Raw genomic sequence first — 26975 nt, forward strand, 5'->3', positions numbered from 1 at the left:
AGGAAGCTGGAAACTAAACACTTCTGAACTGGGACCCAGTTCTCACTCAAAATCGGTCTGTTTACTTCCATGGTGCGATGGCCTCATTCACTTTGCGAGAACAATCACTGCGTTTGATGAGACTTGTAGGAGCAGCATCGTAAGCATTTTTTTGCGTATTTACGAGTGTTTAAACTTTTAGAGGGTGTTTTCTCCAGCTCTAGGGTTGTTGTCGCCCCAGTTTGATACGTCGATCGTTCCCCTGCGAATCCTGGCATGTGACAGTCAGTGCACTTTCGCTGGAGGTGTATCCCAGTGGGGGATGTTGCACACAGCATGTATTTCAGAACGCTTAGCCTTGACAAAGAACCCTAAAGTTGTGACCAGTTGCGACTGAAACATTTAAATCAATTCATTTGTCAAATAAAAGATTGGAAATCAAAGGCTTGTACTAATGCTGCAGATGTTAGCTTTAAGGTTTTGTTTGTTTGTTTGTTTGTTTGTTTTGATTTGCTTAGCTGAGAATTCGGGGCTATAAAACCTGAATCCGCATCTTATCATATCCCAAGGGGTTGAATCCCCAGGCCAACCAGGAGGATTATGTAAAAATGTATGTATCCAATGCCAGAGATTCGCCAATAATTTTCAGAATTCTTCAGCAAGTTACAAAATGTTCATGGTACTGAAACACAGCCTCGATTACAAGGGGTGTAAATGTCAGTGCCCCACACATGTTTTAGCTTTCCCAGGATAATGTGGATCATGTGCACAAAAGGGATCCGTGGTCGAGTGGTGATCAATATACTCTTCATCTATGCCCTCGATCGAAATCTTGATCAATACTTGATCAATATCCTGATTAATGATCAGTTGACACTCTATTGACACTTGATCAACACTCGGTTGATAGTCGGCTGAATGTCGCCCATTTTATGTGAATTGGTTGAAAATTTGGTCGACTCTCGAATGAGATGTCAATGGAGTGACGATCAAGTGTCAACTAATGTGTCGATGAAGTGTTGATCGAGTATCGATTGAGGGTTGAGTGAGGGTATCGATTGAGGATATTGATCGTCATTAGACCGCAGATGCCTTTAGTACACATGATCTGATAATTTTTGAATAGGCATACACGCACGTGGCGTAACCTATGTAAAATGTTATATTAAATGGCTTCAACAATTGGTTGAAAACTATATACTAAAACCACAAGATATCTAGATGTCTAGAAATTCCGATTCTTTCTGTGGGGAGAGTATGGATTTTGTTTTTTTGGAAACTAATACATTTTGTTTTCTTAATGTTATTTTAAATTAGATGCAGATGTCCAGCTCACTCACAAACCTTCTCACCAGGTGTGCAGAGAAATATCTTAACCTTCTAGTTTCCTTTCTAGTACTCCAGAGAGAGGGGGGAGGGGGAGACTCCCTTATATGGGCCATATACATGTAGGTACAATGTATGTGCAGCACCAAAGGGTGTGGTTTTTTAGCCATTTTGGTAATAAAAGGTATCGATTTTGGCCATTTTGGTCTCAACTTAAAGGGTATGGTTTTTGAACTCTAGTCTTGAATTCAGTATTCCATGGTAATAGATGTCCAACAGTAGCAATCAAATGAAAGAATGAAAGATGTGAATGCAGCCATAATGCTACTGGAAAAATGGCCTGAAAAAATTTCAGGCAAAGGTCGTGGGTTCGAATCCCATTCAGAGCCTGAAATTTTTTCAGGTCATTTTTCCAGTAATGTTATGGCTGCATTCGCATCTTTCATTCTTTCTTGAATTCAGTATGTGTTTTTTTTTAGAAGAAGCTACTTTTTCATCATTTTTTGTTAAGAACATCAACAGAAGCCTTTCACAAAGTCTTAACATTGGTCTGAACTTAAGATAACTAATTATGAGACAGGTCTGAAACAGGATATTGATTGAAGGGTCCCTGGTCTTAAATAACTGTACAGTTAGGGTATCAACTGAAAGTTTTGGTGAGGTCATAAATAGGGTAGGGAAAATAACAGATATTTTTGGTCTTAATAAATAGGGTAAGGGTGTTGAGAAATGGGCTGCACACCCCCATTCCCCAAGCGATTTGTCTGGGAGTACCCCGCCTGGCTTAGTGCTACTGATGAGCTGGTTTTATTACCTTAATTTGCTACTGTCCATTGCCATGGTGCCCTATTTGATTTTTGATTAAATAAATGCATTTATTGGATGATTAACCTTCGGTTGTTATCAAAAATGCTAATTAATAATGAACTCCAACTTCTTATAATAATTTGGTTTTGTCAAATCAGATTCTGTACACTGGCATATGTTTGAATCTTACATGGCCTTAATTATGACATTGCCATATGGATGTGATCTTCACACATTTTAGTTTAACCACTTTAAATTTTTGTTTTCATTTTAGTACCGGGGCTATCATCTGCTGCAAAAGATCATGTTGAACCAGAGTATGCATTTGAGGTAAGTGTAACAGTCAGGAATTATTAATAAAATATTACTTGTTAAACCCTGTGATGTCAGGAGGTGGGGCTTAGGTTGGGGGGATCCTTGCAAGGCTTTTAGGTCGGGCTATCTCAAACGAAATAACGCATTGTACTCATGTTGGTGGAGGTGCGGTGGCCTCATGGTAAGTGTGCTTCAGACTTTGGATTCAGCAGTCTGGTTTTGAGTCCTGGCCAGAGACATTGTGTAATTATCATGCAATGTTCTTGGGAACACCCAGGTGTTACAAATGGGTCTGCTGGCAAATTTAATGCCGGTGGTATCCTTGCAATGGACTAGCATCCCACCCGTACAAAACGAGCAGATCTGTTTATAGTCTGTTACAGATCTGCTGGCACATCTGACTGAATATTCCAGTGGGGAGTAGAAATATTCCTAGTTGCTTCATGCTACAGAACCCAGGAAGCTCTGGCCTAATGGGCCACTTCCAGGCTTTTACATCCAGACTTTTCTTTTTTAATTTACACAATTTTGAACAATGCATGAGGAACCCAATCCAGTCTGGATGTGAAAAATTGATTAGATATCATGCAATCATGAATGGTCTACATGTATGTTCTAATGTGTGCATTAAATGTACTTGAACACGTAATTCTAGCCACAGCCATTGTCATTTTGTTTCTGGTTTTAATTATTAGGTGGCAAATTCTAGCGTCAGGTATGGGGAAGGGGTCACCAGAGAAGTTGGCATGGTAAGCTTGCTGATTAGCTAATTTCTGCTCTTGGACCATACTGTTCATCATTTATGACTGCACAATTATTGTTAACTAATTTAAAACCAAGTTCCCTTTGATTACACTTTAGCTGACATGCTCTGATATTGATAATTTGTATTCTGACAGGACTTTAAAAATCGTGGCCTGAAGAGTGTCTGTGTTATTACAGATCAAAAGGTTGTACCTTATTGTTGTTTATTATCCTTTGGGTTTACTGAGACCCATACAATAGATCATATTCGTGTTCTTCAAATTGGACTGGAACTAGCTTGCAATGGAGGCTCAGGCTTGGGAATATCATTAAAAAGAGAAAAATGTAATTTGCAGTTGAAGACTTCCCCCCACATCAGCCTCAGTTGCAAGCTAATTCCAGTCCAATACTGGGAGTAGGAATATGGTTTATTGCACATCTAATATTAAAAAAAAAAATAATTTAAAGTACAAAGAAAAAATTGGATTCCTCTTTGGTAAAATAAAATGGAAAATAATAATTTTTTTCTAAATAACTTCTAAAATAACTTCTTCTTTAATTAGTTATGTACCAACTACCTTTCACTACCAACTATAACTACCTCACTCCACCCAGGTGTATAAATGTGTACCAGGGAATTTTATGCGGGGGTGGGGGGGGGGGAGGGAAGGAGTAACCCTGCAATGTTGCAATGGACTAGCATCCCATCCAGGGGGAGTAGAAATACTCCTAGTCGCTTCATGCCTCTGAAACCTGGATAAGCACCCGCCCAATGAGCCACTTGGCTCATAGGCAGACTTAGCCTTACCCTTATACCTTAACTTAATGTACCAACTAAAGTTCTAAAAATTGCTGTTAGCGAATATTAGCCATTTCCAAGTTGCCCCTACTAATACTTCTTTTTAAAACAAGTCTTAGTGCACGCCTGTCGTATTGAAATAAGTTTTTCTTGCACGTTCATTGTCTTGCAAGTCAAACTCATTTCCATATGAGAGGTTGTGTACCACAACTGGTTCATTTTGAAACAGACTGAGGTAAAAAGTAACTTGGAAATGGTTTATTGGGTTAGAATTGTACTGTATGGTAGCAGGCAACTACTAAGTAAACATACTTATGAAATGTTAATTTATAGTTGGTGACTTTGCCTCCTGTCAAAGAAGCCATTGAGTCTCTTGAAACCAGCCATGTTAGATATGAACTTTTCGACAGAGTAAGAATCGAGCCAACAGACACCAGGTATTGAAATTAAAAAAAAAATGTATTAATATGTACTTTACAATTATATTTAACAGCTCATTGGCAGTCACTAGCTTTTTTGCATAGTAATATGAAAAATGTTATACAATATACAAGTTTACGGTAATTTTGACACATTTGATCATGAACCATAATTATCATATTTACTGATGGAAAAGGGAAGGGGGGTGGGATGGGTAGCCAAGGAGACCAAGAACTCCCTTTCACTGAAAATTTAAAATAAATTATACTAAATTGCTAAAGATTTGAAGCATAACATTTTTGTCCACCAAATAAAAGTACCCTGGCTCAGAATGCAGAACAATAGAAAACCCAGCATGGGAATAAAAGAACAACATTTTAATGTTATTACAGGTTAAAAGTTGTAGTTAAAGATGTTGTTCTTTCTCAGTTTTAAAGATGCTATTGAGTTTGCCAAGCGAGGTCAGTTTGACTCGTTTCTTGCTGTCGGTGGTGGCTCGGTGATTGACACTGCCAAAGCTGCTAATCTGTACCTCTGTCATCCAGAAAATGACTTCCTGGATTTCGTGAATGCACCTGTCGGGAGAGGATTACCTATTGACAGAACTTTGAAGCCTCTTATAGCAAGTGAGTGCCTTGTCTTTGAATTATGGATTTCTTCTCTTAGCACTAGCTTCTCAGGGAATACCTTGACTCTGAAGATGACTTACAAATGCTAAGGTTGAAGAAATGGCGGCCACACCCACATGATCACTTTTAAGAACAGATGTCTTTGTCGTTTCTTTGCATGACTAAACTTTCTATGAAAATTAGTTATTATAACCAAATCTATCCCTCAAAATGCTAGAAATACAACAGATGAAAACTTTCAGACATTTTACAAAACAGTGTGCATATTTATAAGATTTTTTTTTTTGAGTGAGATACGTCTTTCTTTTTCTTATTTGGACATCACTACTTTATAATAATAAAGTTTGAACTTGTACAATGTTTGCGCAGTCGAAAAACTGATTTTGACATGTGCTTTTCTTGTTCTATCCACAGTTCCAACAACGGCTGGGACAGGTATGCAATATTAACAGTTTTTTGGCCTGGGGGTGAGATTGTTGATACTATTATCACATTTTATGTTATTAAGTATCATGACGACATTCAGTCATGCATCTTAAGAAAGTTCAAAGGTGGAATTCTCTGTTGGTAAGCCGAGAAAATGGTGGCGGGAGGCGCGGTGGCCTCATGGTTAGTGCGCCCATCTCCGTATCGAGCAGTCCAGGTTTGAACCCTGGCCGGGGACATTATGTTGTGTTCTTGGGTAAAACACTTTACTCTCACAGTGCCTCTCTCTACCCAGGTGTATAAATGGGTACCGGTGAACTTAATGCTGGGGGTAACCCTGTGTGGACTGGCGTCCCATCCAGGGGGGAGTAGAAATACTCCAAGTCGCTTCATGCGACAGAAACCGGGACAAGCTCTGTCCTGGTGGGCCACTTGGCCCGTATGCAGACTTTTTAAAGAGAAAATGGTGTATACCTGGTAGTTCGTGTCTTCTAACTATGGTGGTTTTTTTTTGTTAAATCTTAGGTAGCGAGACAACGGGTGTGGCTGTCTTTGACTATGAACCACTGAAAGCTAAAACAGGTATCACTTAATTGAAGCCTTTTTTAAACGTGAAAACATTTCACTTTATTAATGATTGATGACAAAAGAGTGAATAATGAAATTTGACTTTCCTTACTTTGGTTTGCATAAATTAATTTCTAAATTTTTCAAGTTTGTTGTTTGTAATCCGTGTTAATCTTCTCCATCCTTAACCATCCTTTTTCTTTCAGATTTATTATTATTTCTTTAGTGTTTTTATGTCTTAGTAAACTACTATTTTTAGGTCTCCTTCAGTTTAAAAATACTTGAGAACTACTTTTTGTACTTTGCCAAAATAACTCAAAATACCATGATGACTGTAACGTACAAACCGTGTATCAACAGACGTACTAATTTGTCTGGCATTACACCTTGATTTCCACACTGATGACATAACCTTACAAAGATCCGTGTAGCACTCTGATTGGTTGTTTCTCAGGTTTGAACTTTCGCGTGCAAATATGAACAACCAATCAGAAGATGTGATATGGATCTCTGTTAGTAGTGTTATTAGTGAGGAATTTGTCTAGATGACTCTGTCACGAGCGAGGGAAGGAAACGAAAATGCGACAGGAAAAGTGCCTGTTTTCATTGCCGTTTCTACAGGTATCGCCAACAGAACCATTCGTCCAATGCTAGGCATTGTGGATCCACTGCACACCCTTCATATGTCTGAGCGCTTGACAGCTAACAGCGGTTATGACGTGCTATGGTAAGATTCATCAATGGTGTTTTAAGCGCAAGATGATTCACAGAAATATATGTATGTCGAAGGGCCACGCGTTTGTCCTTGCAGTTGAAGCCTTGGGAGAGGGACTGGCGCGTGAGAAGAGAGGTCCTGCCGTCGAATGGACAAAATGGCATATTTCAGTTTTTGGCCAATGTTTTTGAGACGAATGTGCAAAGCTTTTTTTGCTAGTCAAAGGGTGGTTACGTTTGACTTGTTGATTAACAACTTTATTGTCATAAACGCTTTAATAAACGCTCGCTACCGTAAGCTACCTCTGATGACTTTGGCATTAGCTGTTGATGAGTTATGTTGTTTTGAGTGAAACTAGACCTGAATTTTGCTCCAATCATGGACCATGCATTCTCTTTTTCTACCTTTCTGGTGTTTTAAGGAGGGCTCCACTGAAATTCGCCTTTGGCGAGTTGGATTCCCTCACTAAATATTATTATTATTATTATTATTATTATTATTAGTTTTTCCACAGTTTTCAGTCATTCGTTGGTCGTTTTCAATGAAATTAAGACCAGTTTGTTACTTTTAAGCAACAGAGCACTTTTTTCCGTGTTTACATAGCCTCAATTTAAACCGTGCACCAGGAGGGTTGGGAGAATTCGAGACAGGAACTTGTAAAAACTCGAGACGAAGTTGAGGGTTTGCATAACTTTCCAGAATTTTCCCAGTCCCCCGAGTATTTATACGAGGCTATGTAAACATGGAAAAAGTGCTTTTTGCTTCTACAAAATAATTCTCAAAACTACGCGCGAATCTAAAACGTCACAATCGTGTTTACATACTCTCATCTAAACACGCCTATCGACCAATGAGAGCGCGCGTAGTAGTTCAGTTATTTTTATAAAACATGATTCACCGAAGGTCACCCTGCATGTAGTTGAATTGCAGTCCTCTAGTTACCTAACTGAGACTTAAATGTTGTTTTAGCGAAGACTGTACTCCACCAGGTATTAGGTTGATTACATTAGTAATGCGAAGCAGCAAACGATTTCACTGTCATATATTTCTCTCGTTCTTCACAGTCATGCTATCGAGTCGTACACAGCCATACCGTACCAGATGCGAGGGCCACGACCTCCAAACCCCAACATGAGACCAGCGTATCAAGGAAGCAATCCAGTCAGTGATGTATGGGCCAAACATGCGCTCAGTATTGTCTCCAAGTACTTAAAAAGGTTGGAGAATTATTGATACAGTAAAAAATTTCATGTACGATCTCAGTTTTCTATATCTGATGGTGATTGTCCTGCTTATAGTGTGTAATGGGCTATTGCCAACGAGGCTATCAGCCGATAGAGACCATGTTTTTAACAGCCAAGCCTCCGTTCGTTACTCCGTGACAGCATAGTTAACCATGGTGACAGTCAACTGTCCAGTAAAACGCTGCGAACATGCTGAAAAATAATGGACAGTATTTTATAGATGATAAGATATGCCATTCTGGTTATCTAGCTACTTGGTACTGCTTGAGTTTGATTCGAAAGAAAGAGGTGAGCAGTATTTGAATTTACTTCATGGTATTAATTTTAAACTTAATCCTACAGATCAATTAAGGACCCTGGTGACTTCGAGGCCCGGTCCAGCATGCACTTGGCGAGCGTTTATGCAGGTGTGGGATTCGGAAATGCTGGCGTGCACTTATGGTAACGTGAGATTGTCTTGCTTTTATAGACGGACAGGCAAACAGACAGACTGCCAGGCGGACGAACGGTCGGAGAGACCGATAGACAGACAGACAGGCGAAGGGACACACTAATTGACAGTCAAGCAGATTGACTTACAAAAAGACAGACACAAAAAGCTGACGGTACGGAAGGAAGGACGAATAGATGGACGGACGAAGACAGACAGACGGACAGACAGACAGACAGACTGACTGATGGACAGACAGAGCCTGATTTCTCAGGACATGTTTCAAAAGCTTCAGGATACTTTGAAAATGTCTTTTTCTAGGAATTGACAATGCAATAACCTACAAACCACTTGATGCTATGTTATGAGCACATTTGAAAATCTCGTCAAGTACTTCTCTTCGATCCGTGATTCGCTAACCATTCTTTAACTGGTAAACCAGCCCTGTATTACCTCAGCGTAATAAAAAAATAACAACTTGAATTTCTTTTTTACAGCCACGGCATGTCATATCCCATCTCTGGCCTGGTCAAGTCCTACAAAGCTAAAGATTACAACGCGGATCACCCTCTTGTGGTAAAAAATCGTTAATGCTTGTTGCGCAAACATTTATGTTGACATATCCGCACGCTACAACATTTCAACGATCATTGCCTAAACTGGCAAGCAAGATCCGATGTTTTCAGTAGTGAAACCAATATAGCACTACTGCGATGAAAGAATAAACTGCAGCTTTTTAATACTTCTTTACTCAGAGTAGAAATGTGAAAAAAAAGGCAACAGATCATTGTGTTTGGGTTAGATATTGGAGAGCCAAAAAGCAGGAAATGACGAATATTTGTGCCACGCAACTGTGCGCAATCTTGCATATTGTGGTAAAACAATAAAAACGACTTTATTTAGTGTCAATGTATTTAGCACTGCTGTGCTAATTTAGAGTACTGTAAACAAACAAACAAACAAACAAACAAACAAACCAATAAGCAAATATTGCAAACAGAGTGAGAGTATGTTAAGATTGGTGGGAAACTGGCCAATTGGCTATCTACAGAGTGCGGTCGTGGAGTTGAAGTTGTGACTACTGACTCGAAGCCGAGCTAGTAAACTGAACCAGGCACCTCCAGATATCAGATCTATGGCTTCAAACAACCTAACCACCTAGCCTCCAATATCCATGTCTAATACACCCCGCTACACGACTATACTAGATGGTTGGTTGCAGTTTTTTGCAAGATTTGATTCATCGATGATTTTCTCGATTCTGCTCACTTTTCTACTTGAGAATGGGAAGTAACATATTATCACTGATCACGTTTTTTTTCTTTTTGTTCCTCAGCCACATGGTTTGTCCGTAGTGGTGACATCGCCAGCTGTGTTCCGCTTCACGTCTCCAGCGTGTCCCGAGAGGCATCTGGAAGCAGCTCAAATCCTTGGTGAGCTAATGATTTATGATTACTACTAGTAATATATCATTAAAACGAGCTCAGTCACGGTATTTTGAGTTATTTTGGTCCCGTAGAAACTTACCTTTAAACTGAAGGAAAATTGAAAATAACAGTCTACTAAGATAGAAAAACACCAAAGAGATAGTAATAAACCATAAAGAAACAAGGATGGTTAAGGATGGAGAAGATTAACACGGATCCCAAACGAAGAACTTGAAAAAATTAGGCTAAATCTTTCAAGATGCGCAAACCGTGACGTAGCTCCTTTTATATCGCTGATTTCTACCCCTGAAGCTTAAGTCTGGGAGGCGCAATGTGGTTTACATTACCCTCTGTGAAAGACCAACCCGTGAGACAAGGCCAAAACACAACACCGGGAACTCCGTTACCTTACTGAAACCCTGACCGCTTGCTCTAATTCGGAGTCAAGTGCACTAACCATTAAGGGCATTACGCCACTTTTTCAGCCATTAAGAAGGTGGAGAAAAGAGTAAATCTCGCATTCTTGTTTGTTACGTTTTTAAAGGTGCCGACACCACAAATGTGAAGCTAGCTGATGCCGGTTTGTTACTGTCCGACACGCTCCGTGACTTCATGTACAGTACAGGAGTTGATAACGGACTTACCGCCCTCGGATATCAATCTGAAGATATCCCAGCGCTTGTCAAAGGAACTTTGCCTCAACATCGTGTGACAAAGCTGGCGCCAGCAGGGGCTCCAGGGGAGGAAGAACTTGCGAGGCTTTTTGAGGATTCTATGACATTGTATTGATTCTTTGAAGCTGTTTTGTCCCAGGCTGTCTCGGCTCGAGCACTAGTGGGCGAAGACCCTGGAAACGAAATTGTATGTTCTTCTGATTTGAAGGGAAAGATATATGGGGCTTTCGGTCGACTCGAAACCTGATAGACTGGAAATTGTGACTCGAATTAAATGTAACTGTCCTTGCACCAACCTAGGGCTAACTTCAGATCAAAGGTCGTAAGATTCCTTTAGTGTAGAATGTGACACAGGGAAAATATTTTTATGACATACAAATCCTGCACTAAATAACAGCTAATGTATGACGAACAGCCAAATAAATGGACTGTATTATGCAGGAAAATAGTAATAAATTTTATTACGTCTTGGAAATCGAAAACTGGCAATAACTCCATAGCTTAGAGCCTCAAATATGGGAAAATCAGTTCTTTTTATCGTTTGTATGAAATCGAAAAGCAAATTGACTTTTAATCTCCCCTTTTTACATGTAATTACTGACGAGTTCTAGACCTGAAGTCTTGGCTTTTTTACCCTAATTATTACTGTCAATTAAACAAGGGCATCTAATTAGCTTGCTATATTTTTGCCCTTTTCCATTTCTCCTCTTACTTGTCTACTTTATATTTATCTTAGTTTGTAATTTTAGAATGGAATAAATAAATAAAATGAAAATGAAATGAAAAATATTTCGATTGTCGTATTTTTTAGATGATGTGTAAGTAACAGATTGCTAGTTTTAAAAGAAACACGAAAACGAGTTTCGAGACGTGGGTGGTTTTGAAAGTTTGTATTAACGACTCTGCAATCTTTTTTTAGTGTGAATAAATCTTTCGATTGCCATAGCAAATGCCAAGCCTGAGTTTATGAGGTGAAAACTCGCAAGTGAAGTAAAAAAGACGGCTCCTCGTTTAAAAACCCAAGATGTCGGTTTGGAGGAGGGGGAGGACTTCATACAACCTCACCTTCTAAGGGTGGGGATGGGGTAGCTCACCCTCTTGGGGTCTCTTCGGGGGATGGGGAGTGGAGAGAGAATAGAAGAAGACAACATTGTGTGAAAAGACGGCTCCTCGTTTAAAAACCCAAGATGTCGGTTTGGAGGGGGGAGGGGGTGGGGGAAGGACTTCATACAACCTCACCTTCTAAGGGTGGGGATGGGGTAGCTCACCCTCTTGGGGTCTCTTCGGTGGGATGGGGTTGGAGAGGGAATAGAAGAAGACAACATTGTGTGAAAAGACGGCTCCTCGTTTAAAGACTCAAGATGTCGGTTTCGGGGGTGGGGGGAGAAATTCATACAACCTCACCTCCTAAGGGTGGGAGTGGGGTAGCTCACCCTCTTGGGGTCTCTTCGGAGGGATGGGGGGTGGAGAGGGAATAGAAGAAGACACCATTGTGTGTGTGGAGTAATGTCCATGACTAAAATGATAGCCTTCTAGGACAGAGCATTTTAGCTTAGGATTCTTCTAGTGTGATAGCTAAACAAGAGCCGAAAAAGGCGTCTGTTCTCTTAAACTACCAGTGTCTCTACCTACTACAAAAAAAAAAAAAAGCATTCGATTTTGTGGAAAGCGAGAAGAAATGCAATAGACACAAATTCACTCGCAGTTCCTTTTAGGAATCAAGTCGCAAATACTACCCACTCTATTTTATTTGCAGCACTTTATCAGCAGTCCCCTTACAAACACCAGCAGAATATCAAGAAGAGTAAAGCGTGATCACTTAAACCTTAAAATGTTTCAACATGATATTCAGACTTTCGATATATTAAAATTCAGCATGATAATGAGGACACACAAACACAAGAAATGAATAAACATGGTCATTCAATTTCCTTTGTTTGTGTCCTAAGCCTCGCTGCCAAGCTGAATTTAAATAATTATATCGCAAGTGGTCTATTGAGAAACATGAATTAAATTGAATTTGTACAACCCCAGAATTGATGACTTGAGTCTTATTTACCTTATCACATAAAGAACATTGAGCAAGTAGGTACTTATGTTAGCGAAGTCTGCCTTCAAAAAGCCGTTTAACGAACAAAAATATTTCCATGTGGATTAGCCACATTTGTTAACTGATTGGCTTGGTTTGTACCACATGGATCATGAGTAGGCCAAGAATGACCTGTGTTGCTCTCAAGAAAGTAGTATAAAGAAGTGGCCAAAATGCGCAACCCGTTGTTATCTACGGTCAGGGACTTTGGGAGTACACCCGCGCATTGGTGGGAAACCTGTTTAACCAGTTTACAAGAGACTGACCCCGTCTTCTGTTGCACCAAGCTGCCAGTGCCTTCCTCGCAAGCGATCCAGTTGTTGATGTTGCTCTTGATCAGGAATTCTTTACCAATGGTGCGCCACAAAGCAAAGTTCATCGTCTCGAAATCTGTCTCACTCAGCGGAACTGTTGTGGACACTCGAGTGTTAGCTGAACTGGCTGTCCAGCTTGGACGCGGCGTGACAGCGTTTGCCCCACTTGTGAAACTTGAGTAAGCTGTAAAGGTGTAGCTCCAAACTAGTGTCCAGCCCCCACCGTCCGTCTGTTGGTCGCAAAAGGCCTGGAACGCGTTACCATGGGAACCACCATCTGGATCTATCCAATAGACGCCTGACACGAGTGATGGCGCTTTGTGTTTCAGGTCCTCGCAGTTCAAGGCTGGGTTTTCCTTACTTTGTCCTGTGTTCAGAGTCGATAAGAGAAGGAATCAACAACTCAAGCCTGAAAGTGCTTAGGAAATTAGAAATAATTGCTGCTTATTTGAAAGGCTTTTCCAAATAAAGAAGAATAGTGTTTTCCTTTTTGGAATATCTTCTTTAGTTTTAGAGACATTTGCGTTGTTGTATTATGCAAATGAGGAAAAGTGATCAAGATCACCGTGATTCATGCCATGAAAAGAGTTTCATCAATGAATTACCTATTGTACTCGGTCCGTCACTCGGTTCTGCAAGGTGATAAGATCCATTGATCAGCCGCTTGATAATCTCGTTCTTGCAGAGGAGTACAGCCTTGTAAAGGTAAAGATTGCCTTTTTCATCCATGTCCAACTCTTCTGCTCCAGACCCCTGATGGTTTTAAAAGACAACACAGTATAATGTAATAATAGTTTCTCTTTCGGCTTCAAAAGGTTTTGAGATTATATAAGACTGAAATATATATGCAAAACTGAGTTTTATAGATCAATAATGAAATAACCTTAAAAGCATAAGACTGTTGTAACTATTCTAAGAATGGCCGTTTATGTCTAACGCCACTATAATTAGCGCAGCTCAAACCCCAAATTTAGTTGAGATCGGAACAGACACCTTCGCTGCTTTTCGTTAACGAATGACAATATACTTCAGTTGTCTCGTATATATCAGATACGACCAAACAAGCTTTAAACTAACGAAAGACGAGATGTTATTTTTAATGTGGGCTCTCAGCCAGGAAACTGGGATTGAGTTGCCATTCCATGAACCATTTTAACTGGAGAAAGGGACGCTGTTATCCCTGAAACTCAGTTTCTGTCTTACCTGGCTGTTGAGAAACTGCTGGAGAAGAAAAACAAAGCCAAACTAACATGGAGAAGCATTTTGGAGATACGCATTCGTACAAATACCCAGACTGATCAACTTATTGTGGCGTCTGTGATACAGCTGGGACGTGCCAAGGCAGCTCAGCTGAAGCGAACTAATATTAAAGGAAGTCAGTTGGAATATTCCTGAATGGTTGGCAGCTTAGAACTGTCATTTAGTGAGACACCGCTGTTTATCAGCCAGTTTGGACGTTTATTCAATCAGAAGGCGGTAAATAAGATCCTGCTTATCAAAGGGCAGACATGGAGTTTTGTCTCATGATTCACATCACTAGCTTTCTTGGTGCCATTTGCGAAATAAGTCTATAAGTATTGTATTGCACTGGAACTTATCCAGCTTGCAAGGTAGCTGAGTTTATCCACGACAAACAATTTTTTATCAAGTCGATATTTAGTGTTTCTGGCTTTTTCAAGACTACGGGAAGCGTTAGTCAAGAAAGACTGAGTTATAATGACCCGGCAATATTCGAACCTTGTACCCAGGATCTCTCCTCTTCCAGGAGGTAGGACAAAGAGAGATCCTGGAAACGAGGTTGGCAACATTCCTGCTGACGAGCTTCACAAGTATCGCTGATCATGCGACATCGATACTGAAGACCTTCAGCTGAGATGTATACGGTGTGCGTATGAAATTTTCCCGAACATCCGATCTTCGGAAAGGTCTGGTATATAGTTCTAAAGCGTAACATTGAAAAAAGAGATTTGCTTTTTGGAATTGCCTTGGTGTTACGTGTACTATGCCCGACTTTAAAACAAATGTTCTTTTACCAGATCAGTCTAGAAGTTATTACTGACGTAGTTGTTGTTTTATGCGTTAACTGAAGAAACAGATGAACCGAATGGAATAATAAAAAAAAACCTTGTCACAACTTCAACCCCAGAGTTAAAGGTATGCGCAATGTGCTTCTACAAGTCAGACGCTGTTCATTAGACTGTTTAGTTTTCAACGCACACAAAGAAAAAGGCGAGCGCGAGTGCGAAGCACGAGGGGGTGGGGGCAAAGAACCGAGCAAAGCGAGCGACTTATCTCCGTACCTACCCCTTCCCCGTCAAAACTCCCGTTTTGCGCTTGCGCCCAGTTAAGTTCTCTCGCGATTGTACTCGCGCGTTCAACGATCGAATAAAAATACGAGAAAGCTAGGAGACAAGCTGTTCAGAAAAGCTGTCTTTTGAGAGATAGTGCGCACCTACATCATGACGCGTATTATTAAGTTTTATATTTTCTGTGCTTTTGTTTTGCGATGCGCAGAAAAGATTTGCAATTTTTTCGTCTTACGCTTAAACTAGCTTGGGCTATGACATCTCTAAGTACAATGGTTTCCATCATAACAAATTTAACTCTAGCCTCGCCTCTGTTCAAAGGCCTGATAAATGAGCACGGATCTGTGAAATGGCCTTCGATTTGCTATCGAGGAAAATAAAGAATGAAAGGCGAATGAGAATATTAACTTAAAATAGGAAAAGAAATCAAACAGTGGCTTTACGAAAGCATAGAAACCACTATTTATTTGTTTTTGAGCGCTGGTTTCTCTACAACATTGCAAACACCAAATAAAAATATGAAACAAATAAAAGTTTAATCTTGATTAAACCTGACATGATTATCTTTAATTCTTTAAGTCTAAAAAACCAACGAAATCCGGATCCATTTTCACCCGTGAATATAACTGCCTTGCCGCACTTTAATGTTGAGAAAACACCTTATCCCATTAAAACAGTTACAAACTTTGCAAAAACATTGGAAAACTGAACCTTCATGTAACTTCATGTTAAACGGAACGAGAGCTTAGCTGTTAACGAACAAAAATATTTCCGTGCGGATTAACCACACCGTTGAACTGATTTGCTTCGGTTTTTCCACATGGATCATGGGTAGGCCAACTACCACTTGTATTACCATCAAAGTAATAATAGATTCTGCTGCTGGAGAGATATGGTCCGTTGGAGTGCAGCGTCAACGATTTTGGCACTACACCAGCACACTGCTCGGAAACCTGCTTAACCAGAGTACATGTGATTGACCCCGCCTTCTGTTGCACCAAGCTACCGGTGCCTTCCTTGCATGCGATCCAGTTGTTGATGTTGCTTTTGATCAGGAATTCATTACCAATGCTACGCCACAAAGCAAAGTTCATCGCCTCAAAATCTGTCTCACTCAGTGGAACTGTTGTGGACACTCGAGTCTTAGCTGAAGTGGCAGTCCAGCTTGGACGCGGCGTGACAGCGTTTGCCCCACTTGTGAAACTTGAGTAAGCTGTAAAGGTGTAGCTCCAAACTAGTGTCCAGCCCCCACCGTCCGTCTGTTGGTCGCAAAAGGCCTGGAACGCGTTACCATGGGAACCACCATCTGGATCTATCCAATAGACGCCTGACACGAGTGATGGCGCTTTGTGTTTCAGGTCCTCGCAGTTCAAGGCTGGGTTTTCCTTACTTTGTCCTGTGTTCAGAGTCGATAAGAGAAGGAATCAACAACTCAAGCCTGAAAGTGCCTAGGAAATTAGAAATAATTGCTGCTTATTTGAAAGGCTTTTCCAAATAAAGAAGAATAATGTTTTCCTTTTTGGAATATCTTCTTTAGTTTTAGAGACTTACGTTGTTGTATTATGCAAATGAGGAAAAGTAATCAAGATCACCGTGATTCATGCTATGAAAAGAGTTTCATCAATGAATTACCTATTGTACTCGGTCCGTCACTTGGTTCTGCAAGGTGATAAGATCCATTGATCAGCCGCTTGATAATCTCGTTCTTGCAGAGGAGTACAGCCTTGTAAAGGTAAAGATTGCCTTTTTCATCCATGTCCAACACACACATTTTGTTGCTCTTCTGCTCCAGACCCCTGATGGTTTTAAAAGACAACACAGTATAATGTAATAATAGTTTCTCTTTCGGCTTCAAAAGATTTTGAGATTATATAAGACTGAAATATATATGAAAAACTGAGTTTTATAGATCAATAATGAAATAACTTTAGAAACATAAGACTGTTGTAATGATTCTAAGAATGGCCGTTCATGTCTAACGCCACTATAATTAGCGCAGCTCAAACCCCAAATTTAGTTGAGATCGGAACAGTCACCTTCGTTGCTTTTCCTTAACGAATGGCAATATACCTCAGCTCTTTCGTATATATGAGATACGAGCAAACAAGCTTTAAAGTAACGAAAGACGAGATGCTACTTTTAAAGTGTGCTATCAGTCAGCAAACTGAGTTGACGTGGGATTGAGTTGCCTTTCAATGAATCATTTTAACTGGAGAAAGGGACGCTGTTATCCCTGAAACTCAGTTTCTGTCTTACCTGGCTGTTGAGAAACTGCTGGAGAAGAAAAACAAAGCCAAACCAACATGGAGAAGCATTTTGGAGATACGCATTCGTACAAATACCCAGACTGATCAACTTATTGTGGCGTCTGTGATACAGCTGGGACGTGCCAAGGCAGCTCAGCTGAAGCAAACTAGTGTTAAAGGAAGTCAGTTAGAATATTCCTGAATGGTTGGCAGCTTAGAACTGTCATGAGACACCGCTATTTATCAGCCAGTTTGGACGTTTATTCAATCAGAAGGCGGTAAATAAGATCTCTCTTGTCAAAGGGCAGACATGGAGTTTTGTCTCATGATTCACATGACCAGCTTTCCTGGTGCCATTTGCGAAATAAGTCTGTAAGTATTGTATTGCACTGGAACTTATCCAGCTTGCAAGGTAGCTGAGTTTATCAATGACAAACAATTTTTTATCAAGTCGATATTTAGTGTTTCTGGCTTTTTCAAGACTACGGGAGGCGTTAGTCAAGAAAGACTGAGTTATAATGACCCGGCAATATTCGAACCTTGTACCCAGGATCTCTCCTCTTCCAGGACGTAGGAAAAAGAGAGATCCTGGAAAGAAGGTTGGCAATATTCCTGCTGACGAGCTTCACGAGTGTCATTGATCATGTGACATCGATACTTTTAAGTATCGATGTCACATGATCAGTGGATCAGTGACACTCGTGAAGCTCGTCTGTAGCGTTGCGGCCTAGCGTTGCACTTTCGTCCTGCGTGGCAGACATGTCTAACACCTTTTGACCAATTGTATGTGTTGTTGTTTCTTCCAATGAAAATGCATTGTGATCGTGTCTTCCGATATTATTTTACTAGGGGACGGGACGGTGTTTGCCAGGTGAAAGCTATCGATTGTGATTTTTATCGTGAGGGTGTTTTGTCTGATCTTTCTGCATGTTCCGAAACACATTTACAGCTGCCTTTGAAGCTCAATATTGTTGGTGAGAAGCTTTGTGAAGTGTGGTGTATTGTATTATGTTGTTTGTAGTAATGGAGTGAGTAATTAATGGCTCAAGTTTACGAAGCCATTTCGACATGTTCATCAGCAATCTAAGTGTTGTTGGTCGCGTTGTTTTCAAGCGGCACGAACTAAGCTGGGACTAGTTTGTATAGTCCACACCGTTGTGTTTTGCATTTTGCAATTAAGATCTGCCTCCGTCACGGGCATAAAGAAACGCTGTCATGCCGACAGAGCAAATTTTCACTCAGCTTATTACCACCTTGTATCGCCAAATGCCACCAAATATACAGCTTAGTTGGATAAAAAATGCTATAGAGCAAAGCAGAAACAGTAGTTTCGAAATAAAGTGTAGGGTTGCAAGGATTGAAATTGGTTACAGTTCAAGAAATTTGAGTTTAGTTCAATGTCAAGAAATCAAGTTTACCATTCTCGTGACAGTTTGAACTTTCGAGCCTTTATTTTGTCTGATATTTCTTTGCATCTATCAGTATTGACATTGACTTTCTACAGATTTTAAAGTAAACTTGAAGTAATCTCCTGGGCTCAATCATGAAAACAAATGTACAATATGTTTCCCTGAATGTTCCCTACCAAGCACCAGTCTCTAAAAATAAATTAAAATAGGTCACCATGCTTGCAAAATAGATATGATGTACCAGTCTACCCTATTTTGCTAGGTCTTATAAATAGTACTATTCATTTATTTTATCACTCCACATTACATTTTGCGGTGGCGGGAAGGTAGAGTCTTTTGATGAACTTTGATAGGCATACATGACATTTTGAGCACAAGGAACAACATAATAAACAGCTTATGCAAAAGAATCTAAAATAATCCAAATGACATACAATCAAAGCGTTCCTCAAGTTGTTGGATTTTAAGGTCTTAATTTGTGTCCACGAGTAATGATTTTGTTTTGGATGCTATTGAATAAGTGCAAAATTCTGCACTTGATGGGTTTGCAATGTAGTGCTAAGGAATCACCAGCAAATGTCAGGGTTGTTTGTCCTTCTTTTCTTCTTTTCCTCTGTTGTTGACTGGCTTCCTTTAAGCTGTTTGTTATGAAGCAATGTTTAGTAGACATCCAGTGTATACAGGCATCATGTGAGGCTGCTTCAAGAAGTGCTTGCCTAGGTTTCCTTTTCTATGCGGCTGGTCCAATTTGTATATAATAGGGATACATGCCAATGCCTTGTCATGTCTTCATGAGATGGCATTGCCATTATCTCTTTGTGCCAGCTCTTGTGTGAGGAACATTGCCATTCTTGTTATCTTGTGGAGAATTTATTCATGTTTTGGGATACTTGGGTTTTTTGTTCTTTTAATGTGTAAAAACAATTAAAGAAGGGGAAAAGAGTTTGTTTATCTTCTTGTATTTTTATTCTCAATGATGTCTTTTATCACTTGGTAAATATGATGTAGTTCTCACCAGCCAAACTTTGCCACTAGAGATTCAGTCTGTTCTGTTTTGGTTTCATTGTCAGTTGAAATAGACTTTAAAAACCTAGGTCTTGATAAGATAGTCATACTCTTGCAGTTGTTTCTGATTGAATTTTGTTGCCTTTTAAATTTCCCTTTACTGAGGAACAGCTTTTAATCTACAAGGCTGTATGTTATTTTAAAACGGTCAGTCTAACTTAAAATATAATTGCATTTTTTGTGATTTTGTGTTTAATAATAATGCTTTGAATTTCTGTTTTTGCAGTAATGCATGATCATCATGGGTTGGATGAGGGAAAACATACACAAACCAAAGAAAATCTTAGTAGAGAAAGGACTAGGGATGGTGAGCATCAGCCCTTACTATTATATGTATCAGTTGCCATGTGTTGATAACTTTTTTAGAGTTGTGTCTTGCCAAAATAATTCATTTTTTTGTTACCTCTACGTAATGGGTCTTAATTGTAATGGCCGCACTTTTTCAAGAATTTTAGGGCTTATGTCCTTATATTATGCTTCAATATCTGGTTAGCTTATGAGTTTTTTCTTGTACACTAAGTACTCCAGCAATACTAAGAAGAACATTACAAACCAAATGTGTTAGAGAAAGCCAACTTATAGTTTTGGCTATTATTTTTCAAAACACATCTTCGAACCTGGATAAATTAGCCAGTTTCTAATTTTTAATTCCTTTTCATCCCTGCTACAGTATGAAGGCTTAAAATTTAGCACAGGGAGTGTTTAGTAGATGGAGTTTCAAAATCTTAAGGAAGAAGTGATCGTACAGTACCACTTTGATGCATAGCTTAATATCCTTGTGTATCCATTAAACTAGTCAACAACCCATAGAACAAAATAATTTTGTTTTTAAAATTGATATAAAATAAAATCCTCAACTTACCGGTAGTTTGGGAGGTTCTGTGGTATATTATAGGTTAAGGTATAGATGTATGGCAGTGATACAATCAATTTTTGCTGCATGTTACACAGAAGATATTTGCATATCATATGTAGTTACGTAAGCATTTTTCACAGTGCACATATTTTTTCTATTCTTTGTTGTGACTCTTATTTAAAACCCCAAAAGCTGTGAACAAGACAGCTTGTAGGAAGTTGAGCTTTCTGTGTTAGGAAATAACAACCTTGACTTTTGAAGTGCCATTTACAAAGTAACCAACAGCACTTTAATGACAAAACTGGTAAACCATACCTGTAAAATTGCCCCTACTGTATTCTACATGATTGTATACTTACAGCCTGCAAAGCACTCACTTTCTTTCCTGCAATGGTTTGGGGCACAACAAACATAAATGAATTAAGAGACGTTGAGGAGTCGAGGAGGCAGAGCAAAGAAAGCTTTTGCATGCCACAAAGCTTTTAGAATGAGCTTGACAGCTATTAATGTTGGACACTAACTTTCTTGCTAATGTACCCTTTGAGTAACTAGTTCTGTTTTTGTTGGTTCCCCTTGTGTCTTTTTAGTTGCCTACCTAGTAGACTTTTGTTGCCCATTAGCACTCATGAGAAAATTTCAGCTTGCAGAAATGCTCAACTTTATTTTATAAACTTGCCTTCTTCTTTTGGTGTTGCAACAGTGATTCATTAGGTGATTAATCAGTCATAGAGCACATCCCTCACAAGATTTTAAACATCCATGAACTGTGCCCACACATTTTGATGAGACTCCACTTTTCTGACAAATAGACCCAGTGAAGCACTTTTACTGGTCAAATACGATGAACCAACTGTCATGAATGAAAACATAATTCATGCCCTGAAGCACATCATTAGCATTAATATTATTGTTATTGTTTTTTTGTCATCATTGTTATTGTTTTTATTATTGCCATTTTTATTTATTATTATTGTTATTATTAATAATTGTCTTTTTAACTATGTATTAAGGAGCTGTAAAAAGATGGCTTGATCAGCCTGTACTTGTAGTACCCATTTTGTATTTGTAATCATAGAACAACAAAACTCTTTCTCTGCCTCACCAGAGATCAGTCGGGGGGTAGCTTACAATCCTGACAACAGTGCCCCATTTCTTTTTGAGTCACAATAGTAAAACTTGTAGCCAAAATATTGCTGTACCGTGCAATTTGTGTGGAAAGACTTTGACACAAAAGTTATTTCCAAATAGTGTTGCAAAATGCATCTTTGAAAATTCAAGGAGGTTGTCAAGCATTTTATAGTGTTTTGAGTTCTAGGGATTAGTGCTTTAATTTTATGGTTTGCACGATCACTAATCGACTAGCCACTTTGATTTAGCAAGCTTTGGGGCAAGCTTCTTACAAAATTTGGGTTCATGGCTTGTTTCAGAAATGAGAGTCAATTATATAGAAAATTTCAGTGATTGATAGAGTTGAGTTTACATGTCTTTGACCATAATACTTCTGAACTTCTGCTCAAGTGATTTCCCCGAAACTTGGGCATGGTTTTTATTAAGTCAAAATAAGCTGGTTCCAGAAATAATATTGAGTAAAAGTATGCCTGCCCAGCAAAAGTTTTTTACTGGTATTGTTGTTGTTAAAAAAATGGGGTCCAGTCAAACACCAGTAAGAATAAAAATATTATCCCCAGTAAATGGAATTAAGTAACATTATCACCGAGTGAAAGATAAAATATTTCCCAAAATTTCTTAGCCAACACTTCAAAGCCCCAAACTTTGACATGGGTGAGTGTGCCCAGAATAACTGCAGAGCCATCTTAAGTAATGATGAAATGGAATCAATAGAATAACCATGATAAGAATGGTGTTATACTTTTGATACAATATTAATAACAAACAGTGGGGCTTGACTTTTCAAAATTACAGAAAAACTCAAATTGCATCCAGGGCCACCAGATCACAGTTTTCATGCAATATACATTTAAATAGAAAGGAAGTGTTAGCCAAATTAAATTTAACTAAAAATAACAGACACTTTTTAAATATAAAGTGGTTTGCTATTAAACAGTTGAAAACCAGTTCCTTTATATTGCTATATGTGAAAACATAAAAAATGAAAAGGTTTTGTCAAACACAACTTGATACACCACCACCACCACCCACATATGGTACTCTCCCATGTAGATGTGGAAGGAAAACAACTTGTTTTCACTCTAAGAGGAATTGGAGTTTCCAAGCCCTGACAGCAAGCCCTGACAGTTGTTCAGATTGTTTTCTTTGGAGTTAGTGACAATAAATTGATTAACACCAAATTAATTAAGAGAGCACTCAACAAGCAAATTGATGGCATTTTGTTGGGTTCTTCATTAGGCCATTGTTTTTTTTATCATGACAGAACTCAAAAGTGATATTGTTCATAAAATGCTTGACAGTGGCCTTATGTATGACTAGTTTTATGGACGTTATTTTGAAGATATGCTGTTGATGGACAAACCAAATAAATCTGATATGTTTTACGGTCAACAAATGTGAAGATGACATGGTCCATTTCCTGGACATTTCCCTGAAAAGAACATCCATTGACATTTATAGGAAGCACACAAACACTGGACAGAGTAAACGTTGGCCTCGCAAAATTGGTTGGGTTAGAGCCTTGTTGCACCAGGCTTCTTGTATATGTGAAATAAAACGTTCCTGTTAGGGAATGGCTTTCCTGAATCTGTGGTTTCTAATCTTGTGAGGTGTTTCAGACACAGTAGCTCGGAACCTAGAACATCTTATCCCAATAACAACAAGACTATGAGTTTTAAGGATTTTAAATTCTAATGTGGGGTTTGGGACTGGCACTACTGGGTAAGTTTTGCTAGCCTAATGATATAATTTTTAAAGCAGATGGGAGCTCCTCTGGGGGCCTGTCCAGGAATCCCCATCAAAGTCCCAGACCAAAAATGACATGTTCTTCATTACTTCATCTCATACAGGAAGTAAGTGATGTCTGAACAGTTTTCATTGAAGTGCCTTGAAACCAGAACCAGAGTATTACATGTAACAATATTACAAACAACACAGCAAAGAAAGTACAGGATGCAAGACAGAGGACAGTGATGCAAACTCAAATGCAAGTTAATTTTGAAACCAAATTAAAAATTGCTATATAGAATGAGACGGGTAACTGCAATCACAACTGGTGGTTTGCTATTTGCATGAAAAATTAGCAGACATTAAGTTGAAGGAAGTGAGTTTATAGAGAAGTCCATTTCCATCATGTTAATCAAAAACTGGTTTTCTTATTTAGGTATAGAAATGCAGTATGCATAATTATTTATAATTTTAATTACAGCAATATTACTGTTGTACTCTGGAGGCGCAGTGGCCTCATGGTTACTGCGCTCGTCTCTGGATCTAGCGGTCTGGGTTCAAGCCCTGGCCAGGGACACTGTGTTGTGTTCTTGGGCAAGGCACTTTACTCTCACAGTGCCTCTCTCCACCCAGGTGTATAAATGGGTACCGGCAAATTTAGTGCTGGGGTAACCCTGTGATGAACTAGCGTCCCATCCAAGGGGGAGAAGAAATACTCCTAGTCGCTTCATGCTAAGGAAACCGGGATAAGCTCCGGCCTGGTGGGCCACTTGGCTCGTGTGCAGACTTTACCACCCTTACCCCTCCTGTACTTTAGATTATAATTCCAAAGCTCTTTTTAAAATCTGATTTCAGTTTCATTAGGTAGTTTGGTGCTTTGGGCCCAAAACAGCAGCCTGAAAACGGTCCCTGTAAGTTGACAAGCCCTTGTGTAGCCAGGAAGTTTCAAGAAATGGGTCCCCTCACAGGAAGTGTCAGTTTTCCACAATATTGTGGTGTCCATTGATGAAGTAAATCCCTTTCCATATTTTTAATAGCCTGGCCAAACCACACCTAGAGGCATTAGATGATATGATCGATGAGGAGGAAGGGGAGTTAGAAGAAGAAGAAGGATAAGAGGATCAAGAAGAACAAGAGGAAGGGCAAGAAGAACAAGACAGTGATGATGAAGACCTCTACAGAAAGTTAATGGAGGATGAGAATAATCAGTATTTATTTTGTAGATTTTTTAAATTTTTATCAGTATTTCTTTCACAGATGTATTAATAAGTAATAATTAAGTAAATAGAGGATGAGTCTGAAACTGTTTTGATTATTCTACATTTACAACAGCTTATTCAAATTAGCCCAAGCTCAAAGGCTGAAGAAAATATGTCATTACTTTTTTTTACTAAATGAACCACAAATCAGTGGGTTGTCTGTGAATAGTTTTGTTGGATCTAGATTTAAGGGACAAAAGAGTGACAGAACTTTTCATCTTTGTTTTAAGAACCCAGTCACAGTTGTGCATGACTAACTGTGGCCACCCTCCTTGGTTTAAATAAGCTAATCAAAATGCATGAACTAGGTATGGTGAAAATAGCAAGCATCATGTAACCTGTTGATCAGTCGACAACTCCACCTCTTACGTTTCTTTTCATAATTTTGGATTTGCCAGGTTTGAATGAAAGCCATAAGAAAGTTGTTGAAAACATGTCAAAAAAATGATGAAAAAAATTATTTTGGTGGCCTGTTTTAGAAGTGCACCACTGTAAATGCAATGATAAGTATTATATTAGTATGTCCAAAAGGCATTTACCTGTCAAAAATAGAATTTCTCAAACTAATTCTAACTTTGGTTATTTTGCCTTTGTAACAATAAAAATCTCAAGATTATAGTGGTTTTACAACACGGGCTGAAAACAGGCCCTAAAATATATTTTTCGAAAATGTTTGGATAAAGCAACGGTTTGTATCATCCGTGAGCATTGTAGATAATTCAAGCCAATTAATTCAAGGTCACAAGTCAGATTGTTTTGGTTTGCCTGTGTGTAGAAAGATCTATGAGATTCCAGTTGATAGTGATAATTGTAATCATACCTGCTCATGAAAACACTAGTTGTATAAATTCCAGTCTAGCCATAAATAAAAAAAAAAGATTTGTAATCTTCTTTGTCATAACTGAATTATATTATTGAACTAGTATGAGGTCCGTGTTGGTAAAACACTGGTCGAGTTCTTCACCTTGTAATGTTATGGCGAGATCCATAGACTTGTGAAAAAAAAAAAGAAATACCCATATCAGTATCCGACGTAAGTTTCATTCCATGTTCAATGCTAAATTCCTGAGGGGTGTGCCTACAAACGAGGACTAACAATGGAGCTATAAATCAATGAACATAATAAATCCCTCTAAGAATCCCCAACCAAAACAAGTGATACGTTGTTGAAGTATCACTGAATTCCTAATTGGTCCAGTCCATTTACAACAAAAAGAACAAATTTCTCCTACCTTTTCTCGACAGGACAGCTTTAGAAACTCCCTGTAGTTCTCCCCCTCCTCATAGTGCTCATTCATAAACTTCTCAATCTTACGGGAGTAACAGTGGCCTAGAACAGAGTCTTTCCTTGCTCCTGCATTGTGATACTGAACCAAGTACGAAGTGTTGTGTAAAAACTGGAAATCTGTGGATGTGTTGTGTGAAACACATTGTTACATTTAACTTACAGATGTCTTTATTTGGAAGGTTTTTACCTCTACTCTAGTGATAGGCATTTGTGACCCCTGTTGGAACAAATGGCATTCTAAAGGAATTTTGCAAAGCCACGAGAAACGATCGTTAAAACAGAAAGCTGTTGAAGTACAAGAAGATGAGCCGGTAAGTGTTAATTTTTGGTCAGTGTTCCTATTTTTATCTGGACATTAAAAACGCATGTATGCTTCACTTTTATAATGAGAAACTTCTGTATTTTCCTATTGTGAAGATAGCACCTAAAACTGTTTGAACATTTTTACAATAGTATGTGTCTTTTAATATATCGTTTGACTCAGGTCTACATTTCACTACACGAATACAACATCAGACGGTTACACGAACCATGATCATTCAATAATATCAGTTCAATATAATAAATAAAAAAAATCGTCTTTCCTTTTCTGGTAGGTCACAAGTTCCTCCTCTGCTGATGATACAACCATACCTCAGGGTCTCCGGAAAACAAGCCTTGGCTATATTGTTAATCCAATCGGGAAAAGAGCGCATTACTACATGAGCATCATGAAAGAGGCTCATTCCAAAATGCGCAATAATGGCGAAAGCGACGAGTCGTTTAAGAAAAGGTTTACAGCTGAA

The 26975-nt window shown here is 39.0% G+C and overlaps 3 protein-coding genes across 4 annotated transcripts; 1 reads left to right on the plus strand and 2 right to left on the minus strand.

The window, feature by feature from the left end:
- The first annotated feature begins 6 nt into the window (after window positions 1–6).
- Window positions 7–11260, plus strand: LOC145502016 (hydroxyacid-oxoacid transhydrogenase, mitochondrial-like). Of its 2 annotated transcripts, none has more exons than XM_081481313.1 (15): window positions 7–139; window positions 1297–1334; window positions 2387–2442; window positions 3123–3176; window positions 3327–3377; window positions 4304–4407; window positions 4820–5016; window positions 5434–5454; window positions 5971–6027; window positions 6634–6739; window positions 7792–7944; window positions 8314–8412; window positions 8899–8977; window positions 9738–9834; window positions 10373–11260. In XM_081481313.1, exons 1-15 carry the CDS (start codon window positions 78–80, stop codon window positions 10615–10617), a joined length of 1419 nt encoding a protein of 472 aa, XP_081337439.1. In that variant the 5' UTR covers window positions 7–77; the 3' UTR covers window positions 10618–11260. The 2 variants fall into 2 exon arrangements, with proteins under 2 accessions (XP_081337439.1, XP_081337440.1); XM_081481314.1 differs by having other exon boundaries at window positions 1297–1333; window positions 2392–2442.
- Window positions 11261–11901: 641 nt separating this feature from the next.
- Window positions 11902–14748, minus strand: LOC145503440 (uncharacterized). The gene is made up of 4 exons (XM_081482902.1): window positions 14650–14748; window positions 14109–14126; window positions 13511–13658; window positions 11902–13272 (listed from the first exon to the last, which is right to left on the minus strand). Exons 1-4 carry the CDS (start codon window positions 14746–14748, stop codon window positions 12629–12631), a joined length of 909 nt encoding a protein of 302 aa, XP_081339028.1. The 3' UTR covers window positions 11902–12628.
- Window positions 14749–15963: 1215 nt separating this feature from the next.
- LOC145502794 (uncharacterized) lies at window positions 15964–17708 on the minus strand. The gene is made up of 3 exons (XM_081482177.1): window positions 17468–17708; window positions 16844–17007; window positions 15964–16607 (listed from the first exon to the last, which is right to left on the minus strand). The coding sequence occupies exons 1-3, from the start codon at window positions 17539–17541 to the stop codon at window positions 15964–15966; spliced, it is 882 nt and encodes a 293-aa protein (XP_081338303.1). The 5' UTR covers window positions 17542–17708.
- Between the last annotated feature and the right edge of the window lie 9267 nt (window positions 17709–26975).

The sequence above is a fragment of the Orbicella franksi genome, chromosome 11 (assembly GCF_964199315.1).
Source record: "Orbicella franksi chromosome 11, jaOrbFran1.1, whole genome shotgun sequence".
Lineage (NCBI taxonomy): Eukaryota > Metazoa > Cnidaria > Anthozoa > Scleractinia > Merulinidae > Orbicella > Orbicella franksi.

What these genes read in the sequence shown, in the direction of transcription:
- LOC145502016 (XM_081481313.1), top strand. Translation starts at nt 78, where the DNA reads ATGGCCTCATTCACTTTGCGAGAACAATCACTGCGTTTGATGAGACTT. An exon ending in TTTGAAGCCTCTTATAGCAA is followed by an intron (nt 5,017 to 5,433) that starts GTGAGTGCCTTG and finishes TTCTATCCACAG; the next exon opens with TTCCAACAACGGCTGGGACA. An exon ending in GTCTCCAAGTACTTAAAAAG is followed by an intron (nt 7,945 to 8,313) that starts GTTGGAGAATTA and finishes TTAATCCTACAG; the next exon opens with ATCAATTAAGGACCCTGGTG.
- LOC145503440 (XM_081482902.1), bottom strand. Translation starts at nt 14,748, where the DNA reads ATGATCAGCGATACTTGTGAAGCTCGTCAGCAGGAATGTTGCCAACCT. An exon ending in TGACGGACCGAGTACAATAG is followed by an intron (nt 13,273 to 13,510) that starts GTAATTCATTGA and finishes CTCTGAACACAG; the next exon opens with GACAAAGTAAGGAAAACCCA.
- LOC145502794 (XM_081482177.1), bottom strand. Translation starts at nt 17,541, where the DNA reads ATGCGTATCTCCAAAATGCTTCTCCATGTTGGTTTGGCTTTGTTTTTC. An exon ending in AGCAGTTTCTCAACAGCCAG is followed by an intron (nt 17,008 to 17,467) that starts GTAAGACAGAAA and finishes TAAAACCATCAG; the next exon opens with GGGTCTGGAGCAGAAGAGCA. An exon ending in TGACGGACCGAGTACAATAG is followed by an intron (nt 16,608 to 16,843) that starts GTAATTCATTGA and finishes CTCTGAACACAG; the next exon opens with GACAAAGTAAGGAAAACCCA.